The sequence below is a fragment of the Hippocampus zosterae genome, chromosome 10 (genome assembly GCF_025434085.1).
Source record: "Hippocampus zosterae strain Florida chromosome 10, ASM2543408v3, whole genome shotgun sequence".
NCBI classification, from domain to species: Eukaryota; Metazoa; Chordata; class Actinopteri; order Syngnathiformes; family Syngnathidae; genus Hippocampus; species Hippocampus zosterae.
The window spans coordinates 23464556-23480126 of NC_067460.1; the positions used below are offsets into that span (position 1 = coordinate 23464556).

At 44.0% G+C, this 15571-nt stretch overlaps 2 protein-coding genes and 1 long non-coding RNA gene across 4 annotated transcripts in view; all 3 read left to right on the forward strand.

The window, feature by feature from the left end:
• usp16 (ubiquitin specific peptidase 16) overlaps positions 1 to 15571 on the forward strand; it is a 274331-nt gene that overhangs the window by 214363 nt on the left and 44397 nt on the right. The window lies entirely within an intron of this gene.
• The window catches only part of LOC127609024 (uncharacterized), a 220753-nt gene that overhangs the window by 102760 nt on the left and 102422 nt on the right, over positions 1 to 15571 (forward strand). The window lies entirely within an intron of this gene.
• cadm2b (cell adhesion molecule 2b) overlaps positions 1 to 15571 on the forward strand; it is an 83725-nt gene that overhangs the window by 47826 nt on the left and 20328 nt on the right. The window contains exon 2 of one of the 2 annotated variants that reach the window (XM_052078553.1): positions 3737 to 3763. The exons of the other annotated variant lie outside the window; for it this stretch is intronic. Coding sequence (XP_051934513.1) covers positions 3737 to 3763 — 27 coding nt within the window. The remainder of the gene's footprint in view (positions 1 to 3736; positions 3764 to 15571) is intronic. 2 annotated transcript variants of the gene reach the window in all.

Sequence of the window (15571 nt, forward strand, 5' to 3'; positions counted from 1 at the left end):
CGTTTCTCTCGGCTAAATGCGGGACTTGTATGTGTGGAGGTTAAGTTATTTATTTATTTGAGAGACGTTTTGCGACTGTTTTCTGTTCGGCGGGAGATGTTTGACCGCAAAAGCGGAGGCTGGGTTGAAGTGGTCCCAACAGATTGATGTGCTTTTGAGTTGCAAGCCGTTTATATGGAAAATCCAAACCATCGATACCCGGTCAAAAGAATCACGCAAAGTAAGAGATTTGAAGACCAGTACGAAGATTTTATTTTATTATTATTTTTTTAAAAATAAGACCTAAAATGAAATCTGGCCTACTGAAAATAAAAGGATGAACACGCTTTTTTTTTCTTTTTGTGTTGAGCCACAAAACCTTAAAATTTGGCGATTATTGTTCAGGCGGCAAATGGACTGACAGCTTTTAAGTGGGTGCTAAAATTCAGGTATGGGACAGAAATGACACCCACATTTCTGGCTTGATTTAAAGCTTTGGAGTTAAGGTGAGCGTTGCGCTTGGACCTTTCCACATCCGCTTATCACCACAAAAATATTGTTTAATTTGCAAATATTTTTTTTTCCAATTTTAAACTAATGGGGTTGTAAAAAAGGGGCAATCCTTTTTTGGGGGGGGGGTGGCTTTACACAAATGTCTTGATGTGTGACCAAGATATTTTTCAGGAATTTTATTTTGTTGTTGTTTTTTTTTAAAAAAAACAATGACAACCAAAACATTTTTTTTCTGTTCTTTTACCTCTTTATATCCCCCAAAACATGTTTGTAGATGGAGGGAAGTCTCTTTAATACATAAAAAAATACTGTATGTATGAACATGTCTTTTTTTTATTTATTTTGTTATTTTAATAACTAAATTAATAAATAAACACATAAAGAGAGGCCTGTGTCCCTTTTTAAAGGACAGGCCGCCGATGACAAACACGCTTCCTGTATTGCATAAAATTGAGGTCGGCCTGCTGTTATTTGTTTTGCGAGCGCAGGTGTGAATCCTTCACGCTTGAGTTATTGAAAATGTCGTATTGCGGCTCTTGTCAAAAAAGGCAATTGTTGTCCCAAACCTACACTGTTCGTCTTAAAAACAAAAAAAAGACAAATTTATTAGATTTAAGTGTTGTGTTCAAGTTCAAAGCTGTTGCAGTTGGGATGGTGTCAAGGAAAACAATGGCCAAACCCCCCCACGCCCCCTCAAAAAAACAAAATAAAACAGGTAATAGATTTCAAATGTGGTTGGTATCGTTATGCTAGCAAGCTAACAACAAACAGGCCACCGTAGGCTCGCCTCGAATGACTTAACACGTGAAAACTGTCGGCTTCTTACGCAATAAAACGGCAATTTTAGCTCATCGAAATAGACTCCGGGGGAGGCAGTCGTTCTTAAACACCGCGCGGAATTAAAGTTATACGCGTACGGTTGGATTTTCAATGTTCACACTCGTTTATTTGGCATTTTATGAGCAGGTTGTATTAAGAAGATTAAGGATGTAGTCAGAAAAAAAAAATGCAAAGTGTACAGATACGGATTATGCGGTGTGTGCGAGCTGTATAATGATGAATCGTAAAAAAGAAACGTATTTTCTATTTCAGAGGAATGAAGTGTGCGGGCGTGTGTGTGAGGGAGAGAGCTTAATGGAGGGTTTTTCTTTAGCAGTGTGTCACACGTTGTCTGTAAGCATCTTTTAGACCGTCACTCAAGCCAAAAATAATCTTTTGGAAATGTTATCTCGTTCACTTTCGGTGGAGTACGAGTTATATTAGTGTCACGTTTGAAGGGAAACAAAGGCAGTGCTGCAAAACGAAGCGTGTGGCCCGTAAAGTGAAAGGAATCAAATGGAAAAGATGCAAATTAAAGGTCTCCTCCCGACGAACGTAGCGTCTTTGACGCTTGCAAAATATGCTAGTTAGCTTCTTTGGCGACCATATTGTATGGTTGGACGTTTTTTGTTGACAAAATCGGTTCGTTTATTGGCGTAAATTGTTGCTTTGGCGCATGTTGGAGATGGTCTGGATAGCTTTCAAAAACGGGCATCTTCGCATTTTGATATGTTTTGCTTTTACACCGCGTCGCAATAACTTTATCGAGCAAAAAAAAAAACTAACAGTCAAACGCAACAATAATTGGGTCATATTTTTGGTTTTGGTTCCCTTTTTTTTTTTTTAGATGCTACATTTCGTGTCTTTTCGCAAAAGGTTTCCCTTGTGGTTGTTTTAATGAAAACAAATGGGGGGGTGGGTCTTATGTTTGAGCAATAACGGTAAAAGTGCTGAATGTGTTGAAAATGTTGTGAGAAAATGGGACACACGGACGCAAAGTGTTACGCACAGGGCCGCCTCTCAAAGCGCCTCCTCTGCAAACGTGTCAGCCGTTGTTATGATCGATGGCCGCACTTCTCTCATATCAGCAGAGAGGAAGTCGCCGTTTCAACATTGATCGAATAAAATGTTGTTGCTATTTTTGCCGCCGCCCTGGCTTGGAAGGAGCCCAAAAAGGTCGTCCTTGACGACGAACGGCTCCGCGAGCAACAATGTCACCGGTGCCCTCAGCCACGTCACAAACAGGAAGTGACCTCTAGCGAGCCGGCGGTCCTGCTGTCGCTAAAGTCAAACTTCATGTCCGATGTAAATGATTACCTTCAATCGTTCTCATTCTCAGGAGGAGACCGACTCAACCTAAATGACGTTAGCTTTGACGTTAGCTTAGACGCAAAATGGCAAAGATGTGCCCAACTCATAGCAATTGCGCCGGTGTTGTAACCTTTGAAGCATATTGGAACACAAACGGTGGAGCCACACATGTAGACAGCTGATGTAACAATGTTCAGGGCCGTGGACTTCTATCATCTGCGAAACAGGACAAATATTAGCTTACTGAGGAGCTGTGACCACCTCCGTGCGTATCAAGGAGGGGGCAGCGCGGAATAAAAATAAAATGCGGCCCACACTTTTTTTTTAATTACGAGAGAACTGTTTGTTTTTCTGACCGTACAATATCGTTGAATGGTATTTATTTTTAAAAAACACAAGATATGGCTTTTGAGGGTGAGGTGGGGAGCGAATTAATGACATTTCCATTCATTTCAATGGGGGGGGGGACAAATTTTTTGGATGGATGTGTTGAATTATGAAAATGGATCTGGAACAGATTCCAGTTGTTTCTCAAGCTTTACACGTCTGCGTCTGACACCGCTGAAGGCAAACAAGCGAGGATGATGAAAGTAATCAGAATGGAGGTTGAACGTTATCGACTTGTCGCCGTCTACCAAATTGAGCCTGGCGGGAATAATTTCCTTGGTGATTTGCAAATTTTTTAGCTCTTAATTGTTTGCCTCGTTCGCCAAATGATAATCCTTTCAGAGGCGTGGTCGTGATTTCAAAAGAACTGTCAGAGAGTGGTTTTACCGCGTTAGCGCAGGGGCGTTAGCGCAGGGGCAGACGGCATTTTTTGAATTGTGCATTGTTGTATTTTCATATATTCATATAATTTTTTTTTCTTTTTCCGCATTGGGGGCCTGGATTTGCACCATTGGTTGCACTCTATCCAAATTCACCCATTTGTGACCAACGGCTATCTGACTCTCACACATTTGGCCGTGAGCTGTATTAAATACAAATGTATATTTCCTTCCGACTGATAATTATCGCCGTGTCTTTCCTCTTCACGCTTCCTATCTAACCTACTGTTTTCTCGTTTTACCCCCCCCCCCCCCCCCGACCCCCCCACCCACCCTCATGCTATCAGTGGAAGGGACAAAAAGCAAACCTAGAGGTGAGTTATTACCTCCATTTTCTTGCTCCGTGATTTATGTTGCGCACCGCTCGCAATAAAGCGCATGTGGCTCGGCTTTTTATAACGCATCCCCCCGCCTCACCTTCCGGAGCCACGGGCGCATTAACATATGGCACTTTGGTGGCGAAACGCTTTGTTTCTCTTCAGTGTTAAAAGTCTTGCGCGAGCGAGGCTCGCGGATACTCCAATGGGGTTGGTCCGGGGGGCCGGTTCAAGGACATCATCGGCTGGAAGCGGCCATTTGAGTTTGCCAGTGGTCATTTTTTTTCACTCGGAGCAAAATCAAAAATCACAACAGACCAGATGGAGTCGTACCTCGCATGGAAGGAAGGCCTTGCCGGCTATGTCGTTATTTTGTCATTGTGCCCTCACACAGTCACCCAAAGATGTGTGTGTGTGGTGGTGGGGGGGGGGGGGGGTCAAAATCACCATAATGAGTCACCCGTCATATGAAAGGCCATGCTGAGGACTTTCCAGGTCTAAAATTTTTAGCTGCTCTCGCCCACAAGCAACAACCTGTAAGGAAAAGACTTTAAGACAATGAATAATGCTAAAAGAATGATGTCAAGATACTTGAACTCCTCCACGAGCTACGGGTCGTGACCGAAAGAACGAGATCCCGGTTACAAGCGGCCGAAATGAGTTTTCTCCGCAGGGTGTCCGGGCTTTCCCTTAGAGATAAGGTGAGAAGCTCGGTCATCCGAGAGGGGCTCAGAGTCGAGCCGCTTCTCCTCCACATCGAGAGGAGCCAGATGAGGTGGCTTGGGCATCTGATTCGGATGCCTCCTGAGCGCCTCCCTGGTGAGGTGTTCCGGTCATGTCCCACCGGGAGGAGACCCAGAGGAAGACCCAGGACACGCTGGAGAGACTATGTCACCCAGCTTGCCTGGGAACGACTCGGGATCCCCCGGGGAGGGCTGGAAGAAGTAGCTCGGGAGAGGGAAGTCTGGGCTTCCCTGCTAAAGCTGTTGCCCCCGCGACCCGGCCCCGGATAAGCGGTAGATGATGGATGGATGGATGGATGAATGATGTCAACATTTATTGGTAATACTAAAACATGAAAAAAACGTACTTATTTTTGGTAGTAAGAAGGTAACGAACCGTATTGAGTGACGCCTCATTATTGGGAACCTGCTGTAAGTGCTTTGCAGATTTGTGTTTTTTTTATTTTTTTTGTCCACACATGATGATTCAATGACCAAAACTTTTTTTTTTTTAAATTGTCGCTGTGTGCCCTGTGATTGGCTGGCAACCGATTCAGGGTGTTCCCCGCCTACTGCCCGGAGACAGCTGGGATAGGCTCCAGCACACCCCGCGACCCTCGTGAGGATCAAGCGGTACGGAAAATGAATGAATGAATGAATGTCGATGGGGGTTTTTTTTCAGGGAGGGTCATCTTTATTCAAAGTCTCCACCTCGTATGTTACTAACGAACAAGCATCAATGAATTCCTATTTTTTCCAAAAATTCCAATTCATTGCTTATTTTTTTTTTCATCCTTCTTCACGCTGATTACGTAATAGGAGGAGACCAGACTGTTTACCTGACCCATTTTTGATTCCCACCCCCCTTTTCTTTCCTGCTGCACACACACTCAAAAAGAGACGATGAAAAGAACTACCCCTCCTCCCCAGGGGGATTTTTTTTTTTTTTTTGCCGCTCCATCCTTTGCTCTCCTCCCTGCGCCAAATCACAGGGGAGGACTTTGCTCGGCACCACCTGAGTTACTGCAGTTACTCACTTTGCAGCCTCAAAAACAACAATGTCCTGTTTGACGGAGAGTGCAGCTCATTGCATTTTTTTTTTTGTTGTCTTTCAATTTAATGGGCTCTTTAACATTTTAATGAACTCATTAAACACTCATTGCACTCCCTGCAAAGCATGTCAGCGTGGTTCAACTCATGAAAGCCTTCACAGGTAACAAACGGATGCTCAAAGTTTCTGTCAAAATAGAAAGTGCCACAGGTTAAAATGAGATTATGGTCAAAAAAAATTAAAAAAAATAAAATACTGTACGTGCCTGTTTGGTGAGCCCGCGTAGATTCCGAAGGGTGACGGGCAGCTCGTAACCCGCTTTACATCTTAAGTTTGAAGACATGCCTCACTCTGGACAGGTAATTTAGCGATTAGCTCCCGCTAATGGATCCGAGCGAGATTTAGTGCTAATTAGCTTGCGCTTGCTGAAAGACTTTTTAAATCTTTCCAATCAAGGAGAGCAATAGCTCGGCGGTGAGACTTTATTGCCCGACTGTTGGCGGGAACAACATTTCTGTCAGCGTGAGCGATGACTGGCGGCGATAAATATGACCTTTCTCTCGTTATTGCAACAATTTAGCTGTAATACGTGTTATTCCTCTTTGGGCTGGCACGGAAGGTCAGTGAAGGTGACACGGCGTGTGGAGACGTGAAGTCGTCAAGGAGGACTTCAACAACAAAAAACAAGCGAGTCTGATGTGTCATATTCACACATGATCCTCATGATGACTGTACACGCATTCAACACGCCGTTTGCATAATTGCTCGACATTTTCACGGATTAAATAGGGAATGCGCATAAACGAGAAGATTATAATATATGGACGAGTGTATGCAGCACACAGTGGAAGCCAAGTAATCATTTTGCAGGCTCACATTTATCCAATAAAAGCAATTAAAAAAAAAAAAAACACGACACGCTCTTTTCATGTCGGTAGCAAGGTCACCTTTGAAAAGAAAACCGTAAACGGTATGATATGCCTCTGCATGCTTTGGACGACGCAGAAGGTGAGCTACGTGAAAGACAATTCACTCGATTTAGTCTTCTCATCCGCAGGTTCTACTGGTTTTATTATTGTTGTTGCCGAGGTCTTTCCCTCCAACAGAATTCGGAAATATAAGATAAGATAAGAAAAACCTTTATTAGTCTCACAATGGAGAAATTCCCAATTCACAGCAGCAAAGTTATGAAAGTAAGAAGTAGAACAACAAAATATAGGAGCTGCTGGAAAGGCAGCCACTCTCACGGCGCCATTTTGAAGTCAAAATAACAAAAATAACACAACACAACACATAGGACACAGACAGTCATGCAATCTTCACCACTTTTCTGCATACACTTTGTTGTCTGAAGCAGTTAGAGATGAAAGAGGAGAGGATCAAAGTGTCCTTTCACCAGTGGATCAGAGACATCATGCTGAAAATGTGCACACGTCTGCTACAAGCTAAGTTTTGAAAGCAAACACGAAGCTGTAGCATCCATTGACGAAAAGAGATTAGTTCACTTCTCCTGTCCCACGTAATCCGCTTCAAACTCCAAGCCGCGACTCCCAGCTCCAAATCCGCATCGGCACTCCGCGCCAACGCTCCTTTCTTCTCATCGTCGGCTCCTCAAGACCTCCATCCATCCAGCCGCAGACCATTCAACAGCACCGATCTCTCCGCTGAACAAAGCGGGGCTGTGAAAAATGCTGCCCATTACAGGCGCAAGACACAATATATTTGTGGATATTTTTTTTACAATTCCTTTGTATATTTTTTGCCCATTTGTAATTCAATCTTGCGCTTTATTTTGAAAGGTACTTCCACTTTTGGCGCCATTTAGTTTGACACGAGAAATTTGACAGAAGAAAAAACAGGAAGTGTTTGAATAAACGCAGCCTCACTTTCGCTGAAGAGATGAGAAAGATGGTTGGATGTCTCCTTCCTCTTTAATCCTGCATTTTATGACGACAGAAATCTGGTAAAATTCATTTTACCTGGCGAGATGATTAGTTTGTTGGTTTGTAAACGCATAGATTGGTACATACAATCTTTGCACTCTTTCAATATATTGAATGTTTTTACATATGATTATTCTTTTCAAGGGCTTTAAAAATACCTTGAAAAAAATAATGCTAACAAAACACGCCGAGAGTATTTATATTTCTATATCGCAGATCTAGAAGGTAAAGTAATGTCATCCCTTCTGCCAGTTTGAAAGCTTCAAAGCGTGTGCGACCACCCCCCCCCCCCCCCGCCCCCTCACCCGTCCCTTCTCACCTTTGTTACATTTAATTGCAAATTGCGTTCAAACACATATTAGCTCAGTTCCCATTTTCCTGAGCCGTGGCGCGAATGATAAACAAAGCGCGGTGGCGTTCCAAAACCGCAAAGGCTTTGGCTGTTTGAAATTGCCTTCGAGCATTTGCGATTGCTGGTTAAACTCTTGCTGCAGCCGCCGCGTTATCGCCAAGGCCAGTCGAGGAGTAATAGATTTCATTATAAGCGTAAGAATATCTTTATTTGCGGCCGGGCGGCGATAGAAGTGATGAAAAGGATGCGAAATGTATTGGAGTGAAGATGAAGTGAGTATAACTCTCGTGACTTTCACCGGGGTGGCTCATTAGAACTGAACCTTGATTGAATGCACTAATAGGATTTTTATTTCCTCGACGTAATTGCCCGTTTGTCGCTGTGGTTAATATTAGATTAGGACTCGTTCGTCTGTCGCGCTGTCGTGCTGCTCGAAATGTTGTTGAAAAAGGAGTGCAACAAAATCTGGCACTCGAGCATACTCGTCTTTATCCTTGTCAATACTCCAGGATCAAATCTGCTCCAAATTCAGAGAGGGGATTTTTTTTTTCCTCGTTTGTTTCTAAAAAAAAAAAATCTACGCCCCCCCCCCATCTCCCCCCCAAGTTGTGATATCACTCTGAAAATGAAAGAAAGAAACAAAATCCCAAAGATACTGTACATGGTTTTTATTGGACAGAAAAGACCAACATGGCGATGCATTGTATCACTCTCAACCGATCTCAAAAAATTTTGTGAGTCCATTTCATCTTAAAAAAAAAAAAAGATTTTTTTTTTCTAATCCTTGCAGTCGAATAAAAATATATGCCTAATTTTTTCAATTTTTTCTCGTTTATCTAAAAAAGAAAATAAATTGAAAAAAAAATGTTCTCACTCAATTTGAAGATTTTTGTAAGTGATACTACCAAAACCAAGTCACGATTTTAGGACATATCTGAACTTCATTAGACTTCATTTTTATGGCAAAATTAACAGAGAAAAGTCTTTTTTTTTTTTTGTCAGGATGTATTTAGTGTCGCTAGCATTAGCATTAGCATTAGGAGGGGTTTCTTGGGAAAATTCCTCCCTCTGGGGAAGGGACCCGAAAGATTTTGGGAGCCCCTGTAGTAGACACTTGTCTTCCAAAATATCCACCAAAATATGTATATAGTGTCACTAGCATTAGCATTAGGAGGGGTTTCTTGGAAAAATTCCTCCCTCTGGGGAAAGGATCCAAAAGATTTTGGGAGCCCCTGTAGTAGACGCTTGTCTTCCAAAATATCCACCGTTGCTTCCTCACTGTATCGCAGATTTAGTTTTGCTTCGGGTTTAAGTGGACCATATGGATTGCGCATCCTGATCTGGTCTTGGTGGGGGAGGGGGATATTTGGCAGCCTTATAGGTGCTCTGACAGTGACACCCAGTCATCTTTCATCTTGAGCCCCCGGCTCCTGAAAAGGCCAAGAGGCATGCCCGCGGTGCACTCGTAAAATTCCTGGCGAACCAAAAGGTCACCCAAAGGGGCTGTTGGCAAAGTCTTCATGGAAACTGTCGATACAACTTGACGCGGCTTTGATGAAGAGCGCTGATTAAAACCTCGAGGGCAAGTGTGAGGATACGCCGTTGATTAATTTCCTTCACGTTTTTGAGGTTTCGTCACATGGTTAAGGGGTCTTTCATTTTGTTCTTCGAGGGCCGGTTTCCTGGATGGATCAGAATCGTGATCCGGTTTCTGCAGACCTCGCTGGTGTTCCTCGAGGGCAGGACAGCCGCCCTCGAGGAACACGATCGAAGCCCCCTGGTCAATATGGTTACCTTTTGATGGATACTCTGGATATATATCGTAACGTGAACCGTGATGTGGAATTTCACCGCGTAACGGGGAACACGCGTGAACGGATTGTAGTTTTAGTAAGTTCAGGAAGAATCAAAGCAGTCTTGGCAGCGAGCCTTGGGGTGCTCCTTTTTACACAACACATCTGACGAGGTGATGCAAATTCCCATCGACGCGAGCCCAAAATATTCCTGCTCTAGTCGATTTATCAGAGCACTTTCATCCGCGTCTGTTCCCGTGGGAGATGAACTTGAGGGAACTCGGCACAGTTATATTATGCGTCGACGGTGAAATTCATCGTTATGTCCTTGAAGAGCTTAGTGAGACTTATAGATCCACAGAAGATAGTTTTGAGGGGAAGAATAATGACAGTTGGTGTTCTTGAAGAACTTCGAAGGCACTCTCGATATGCCGTGATTCCAACATCTTGTCAGGCGCAAAATATTCAGCACGCTTGTTGTCAGAGGAGCGAGCAGGCTCGCCTGGCGTCGCGTCGCGCGTCACCCGGGAGACGGCAAACTCTGTTATTCCTTGTTCTCGCCGCGCGTCACCGGGGGCCCGCTGCAGTTCTTAATTAAATGGAATATTTATACAGCGTACGTGTTGAACCTCCCTCTCTTCTCCCACCAACATGCTGGCAAATGGGCCACGCCGTTTAGACTCGGCCAATTAATTACAATTTTGTCATGACGCGGCATTTGCGGTGATTAATTCCCACATTCCCACGGGTGTTTGTTCAATGTGCAAAAACAGAGAAAAGACGGATTTTTTTTGGGGGGGGGGGGGGTTTGTTGTTATCAACATTTAGAGATAAAAACGATTCCATGTGTTCCATTTTGCTGCATGGTTTCCAGCTTACTCACAGACACTTTTTCCGAAATGGGGGGACTGCAAAAAGTTTCACAAAAAAACGTAATTTTCGACAATATTAACTTGTACCGTGAGCACGCTCCATAAATGTACATTTTGACCCGTTCATAATTCCTTCCACTTTGTCAAAGTCCCCAGTTCACAAAATCAAAATCCCCCAATGACGTGGGGAAAATGGGCAATGGTGTGATAAAACCAACCAAAAACATGTCATAACCACAGCGAAGCACGGTGGTGGCGGCGGACTCTTGTTTCTCGGCGGAATTACGAACAGTTCCTGTCACGTTGTGCCCGAAGCGATAGAAAGATCGCTCCGTGCACAACAAAATAAGAAAGTGGATCCCCGAAATAGCAGACACAAAAAGAGATCTTGTCAGATAACAAAAAGAGTCTTTAATAACGAACACAAAATAACCCGACAGGGAGAATAACAAAAAGCGCTGGTCAAAATAGGGATAAAATAAAAGGACAACAAAAAACGCTTGCGGAAAAAGATGGCAAGGAGGGTCAGATTCGAATAATGAATATAACTTTCACTCGCAAGAGGAAACAACGACGCATAAATACAGCACAAGGCTAAGAGGTAATGAATAAATGCAAGTAGGAATTGGGCGAGAGAAATTTTGGCACGGCGTGGAATTCTCCGGCAGTGAGTAGACTGCCAGAGCGTCCAAATAAAGGCTGCGCAATTACTCCCTAATGGGTGACAGGTGTGTAAACGGCGGGCAGAAAGCCCGCCCTCTGCTGGCAACCACGGGACGTGACAGTTCCACATACCAGACATTGTTAGCACAAAAGCTAAACGGCAAAAAACGGACACTTTTAAATGCTGGCAGGCACTTGTGCACCGATTTCATCGAACATTAGGTTCAACGTGATCGGTTAATCCGAATCACAGTTCCTCGGGTGCAACCCCGTTATTTTTATTTGGCCTGTCAAACGGTGAAAACTAACAAACTAAAAAAAAAAAGACCACTCGAACAGAGGTGTGTAGACTTTTTATAACCACTTGACGTCGCTGACGATGTTGTGTCCTGTAAGTGTTATTATTATTCTGCGACGCGGAGGGAAAACGCGGGTTGTTTCCCGCCTGCGGTTTACAGTTGCTTCTGCTTGAACGCTCCCTAAGCATTCATCAACACGCCGCCTTCCATTATTCAGCGCAGTCAGCTGGAACTGACGAACGCCTTTGGGGGGTGCGCCGGGTTCGGGTCTGGGCGTCGATCGCATATCAAAAGAACACCTTTTTCTTGCGCCGATCTCTCAGCAAGACTCCTCCGATATGAATAAATGTCGTATTTACGTTCATCAGCTCGGCCTCGCTGTTGATCCACTCCGCCGGTGTAGTCGAGAACACCCCCCCCCCCCCCGGTCCTCCCGGTATTGATATTCTCCACGTCTTTTCTCCACTTTTCAAGTCACAATCCTTCCTCCAAACTGAACAAGAATCCTCCAATCCCCCCCCCCCCCCCCCAAAAAAAAAATCTATTGGCTTTAAATCCACAGGGAAAAAAAAACGGAGCAGTTAATTGTGATTTGCTCCGCGCGCTGCTGCTACAAATCATCACTTTGCACCTGCAGCACCCCCTCGATTGCATCTGTTGCCGTGGTTTCCTCTCTCGCATCTTTTCGTCAAATATTTGTGTTCACAGAACACCGCAAGCAAGCCGCCCTCCCTTTTCCTCCCAGCTGTGCAGCGAAATACTTCATTCACGAGGCGCCCCCGCTCGATTGTGTGGGCAAGTTAATGGCGGCGCGTGGGGGAAACGTTCGAGCGCCGCTCCCGACTAATCCGACACGTGCTGACGCGGAGCCCCGTGATAAAAAAAAAATAAAAATAAAAAATTATATTGTTAACAAAACACAAAGCACCACCGTGGGACTAATTAAAGTTTTATCGAAGTAGGCCCACAAGCGGGTGTTTTGATTAAATGAACACGCACACAAAAGCAACTAAATAAATCTTTGGATTTTAGTTTAAAAGCGTCTTGATTGGGCGGGAAACGCTTCTTATTGACTTCCCTTTTGGGTCTCTCGATTATTTTATTTTCCGACCCGTGTGCATAAAATGACCTCAGACGGGTGTTTTACTCAACGGTCTCGCTGGCTTTTCCTGGGGATCATAAATAGGTTGCGCGCTAATCGAAGTTAGCAACGTTAGCTTCATCCGCTCAAAATGCAAAATACATATACACGAAATCACAGCAAGAATGACAGACATGCTTTGGTGACGTTAATACGGTATTGTGAGATGTTACATAAGGCAAGCATCACATGAAATTGCTCATTTGTTGTGATTTTGGTGAATCAGCTGAGATGACACGCCCCCAAAAAATGTAGTGCATTGATAATGGGCATCAATCGTCAATTATACGCGGATATTTGCTATCCGCGGGCCCGCCCTTGCCCGTATATGTATTGACGTTCAGGGTTATTCGTGGCTGTCTTATGGGGTTTGATGCACTTCCAATCGCCTGCAAACGTTTCAACGCATGCTCTTTACACAATTTAGCCTTCGGCGCTGATATGAATTACGTTTTGGGGGCCGATGGGCGACCTTGGCGTCTTTTGTCACGACTCACTGTGCTTTTAGACGTCAGCTTTACGCTTTTCCTTTTCATGCCGACACCTGCGTCTGCATTGTATTGTGTGTCGTTGAGAGAAACTTCTCATCTGGCAAAAAGTTAAGTGTTGTTTTATTCTGAATTTGTAGCTAAAGGGTTGTGGTTCTACAACGATCTTTGCTAAGCTATATTGAACCGAGGCACATCCTGGGAAGTGAAACTGTCATGGTAAACCATCAAACGAAAATGCCACCAAAAGTACGTCTTCTAAAATAGTGATAATCTTGTTTTAAATGATACACAAATGCCCTTACCAGGCCCGTTTAGTTGAACACAGAGCTGTTATTCTGTTGTATGAATGGCAACAGGTTGATTCTATCGTCTGAATTGTTCTGCCTGTCATTATACGTTACTGGTATAAACAAATGATGAAATAGAAAAAAATATTTTCAGGCCCAAAATCAATTGCCAAAGGTAAAAATGCTCGCTTTTGTTGTCAGGCCTTAGCATAACTTGGAAACTTCAAATGTTCATTTTCAAATCTCACTATGTAGCGCCACCTTGAAAACTGGAATAAAAATAATTCTACGCTTTACCACTGATGGTTGTTGGTAGTAAACCAGTAGCGTGCTCAGGGAACATTTCCAAATGCGCCATATGTCTGCCCCATTAACGTGGAGAGTGCATATGCGTATAAGCTACGTACATGCTACATTTTGCTAACGTCGTCCTAGCAATGGTGATATTTGGCCGGCTAACGTCTCGCCGTTGGCCGGCTGACGCTGGCTTTACATGTAAAGAAAGTAACTTTGCAAAGCTGAGAGATCAACTCTGTTATATTAGCGCTAGCTATAATGAGGCTACTAGCAATAATGAGGCTATTAGCAACATACAGTCCGATCAAGATAAAGAAATGTAAATGCACTCCGTTGACCATTTTCATCAAATTGGAGTTTTGATTTGTTGGGGTGTAATATGTGTGTGTGTGTTTTTTTTGGGGGGGGGGGCAAAAGTACATAGTTGGTTCGGTCATTCAGTGGCTAATTCCAATAGAAATAGCGAATGCAGATTTTTGGTGCGAGTTCATGCTCTCCTATATATGGGAACCAAATATTAAGAACAGATCTCATTAAGATGTGACGCAGTAGTTCACTGCAACAACCAAAGTGACAAAATTTATTCTTATTGTCTGTAAAGTCAGATTTGCGGATACGGTAGTGGACCTCCTGCGATTGCGCAAGTCTCATGTAACACAGCGCCGATTAAGTCGGCCTCCTACCTTTCTGTCAGGCAGATGATATATTGAACCAGACGCATTCAAACCACGGCATAGTTGGATATTTTAATGAGCGAAAGTACCTGTAAAAACCTCCCCAACCCCTTCGCCCCCACCGCTGGAATGGTGCTCTCATTTCTATTTACAGTCGGCCTCAGCGTGTCCCTGAGCTGACGAGCGGCAGCCATCAGGACAATGGAGGTCAAGGAAGGTCCGCTGATCTTTGGGGCTCCTGGGGGGGGAGAGGGGCCCTCCGGTGCTCACTCGACTAATGAGGCGGGCAGTTGCTCCCTCAGCCGAGGCGGTCAACTGTACCTGGGAGGAGACCGTGTCAATGTCACCTTGGTGGGGCGCGACGGGAAAGCACGTCGGGGGAGTTTGAGGGCGACGTATGCAGGGGGACATGATTAGCGGCGTCGACTGGGCTCATTTGCATTCACCATGACATCACGCGTGTAAACAAAACCTTCCATGTCATTGGACCAGCGCAGAGCAATCAAGAACACAAGGTAAAAGGTTTCAATGAACTTTTTCAGCCTTAGTTTATTTTTATACGCCAAAAATAAACTAAGGCAAAGCAGAGAGAACAAAAGAAGCGTACTGAGAATTATTAAAAGAACGTACATTGTCAGCAATCGAACACATTCACAAACGAAGAATAGAAAGGCATTTCAAAGCAAAGTACCGGTAAGCTAGCATTAGCTAACAGGCTAGTTATTAGGTTACAGCAGGGGTGTCCAAACTTTTTGCCAAGGGGGCCAGATTTTATGTGGTAAAATGTCGGGGGGCCGACCTTGGCTGACATTCTTTACATTGAACAACAATATTGTTCAACAAATTTTAGTAAGCCAGTCTGTTTCACATTTCCATTTTTATTTTAATTTCAACAATCTTAAGAATTTCTTTTGGTTCATTTGAAACAGGAATTTGAAATATGACATATCAGTCAATATAAACACGGAGTGATGTCTTGTTAACTCGTGAGTGATGCCCTCTAGTGTCTAAATGCTATTACTCATTTAGTGAATGCTATTACTCATTTAGCCACTAGAGGGAAGCAGTACTCTATGAAACATCACTCACCAGTCTACGAGACCTCAGTCAATGCAACACGTGTTCCATTGCGCCCAACCTGCGGGCCAGACGGCACTGATTTTATGACAGGGGCCAAGGGCCGGATGAAATTCGACCGCGGGCCGGATTTGGCCCGCGGG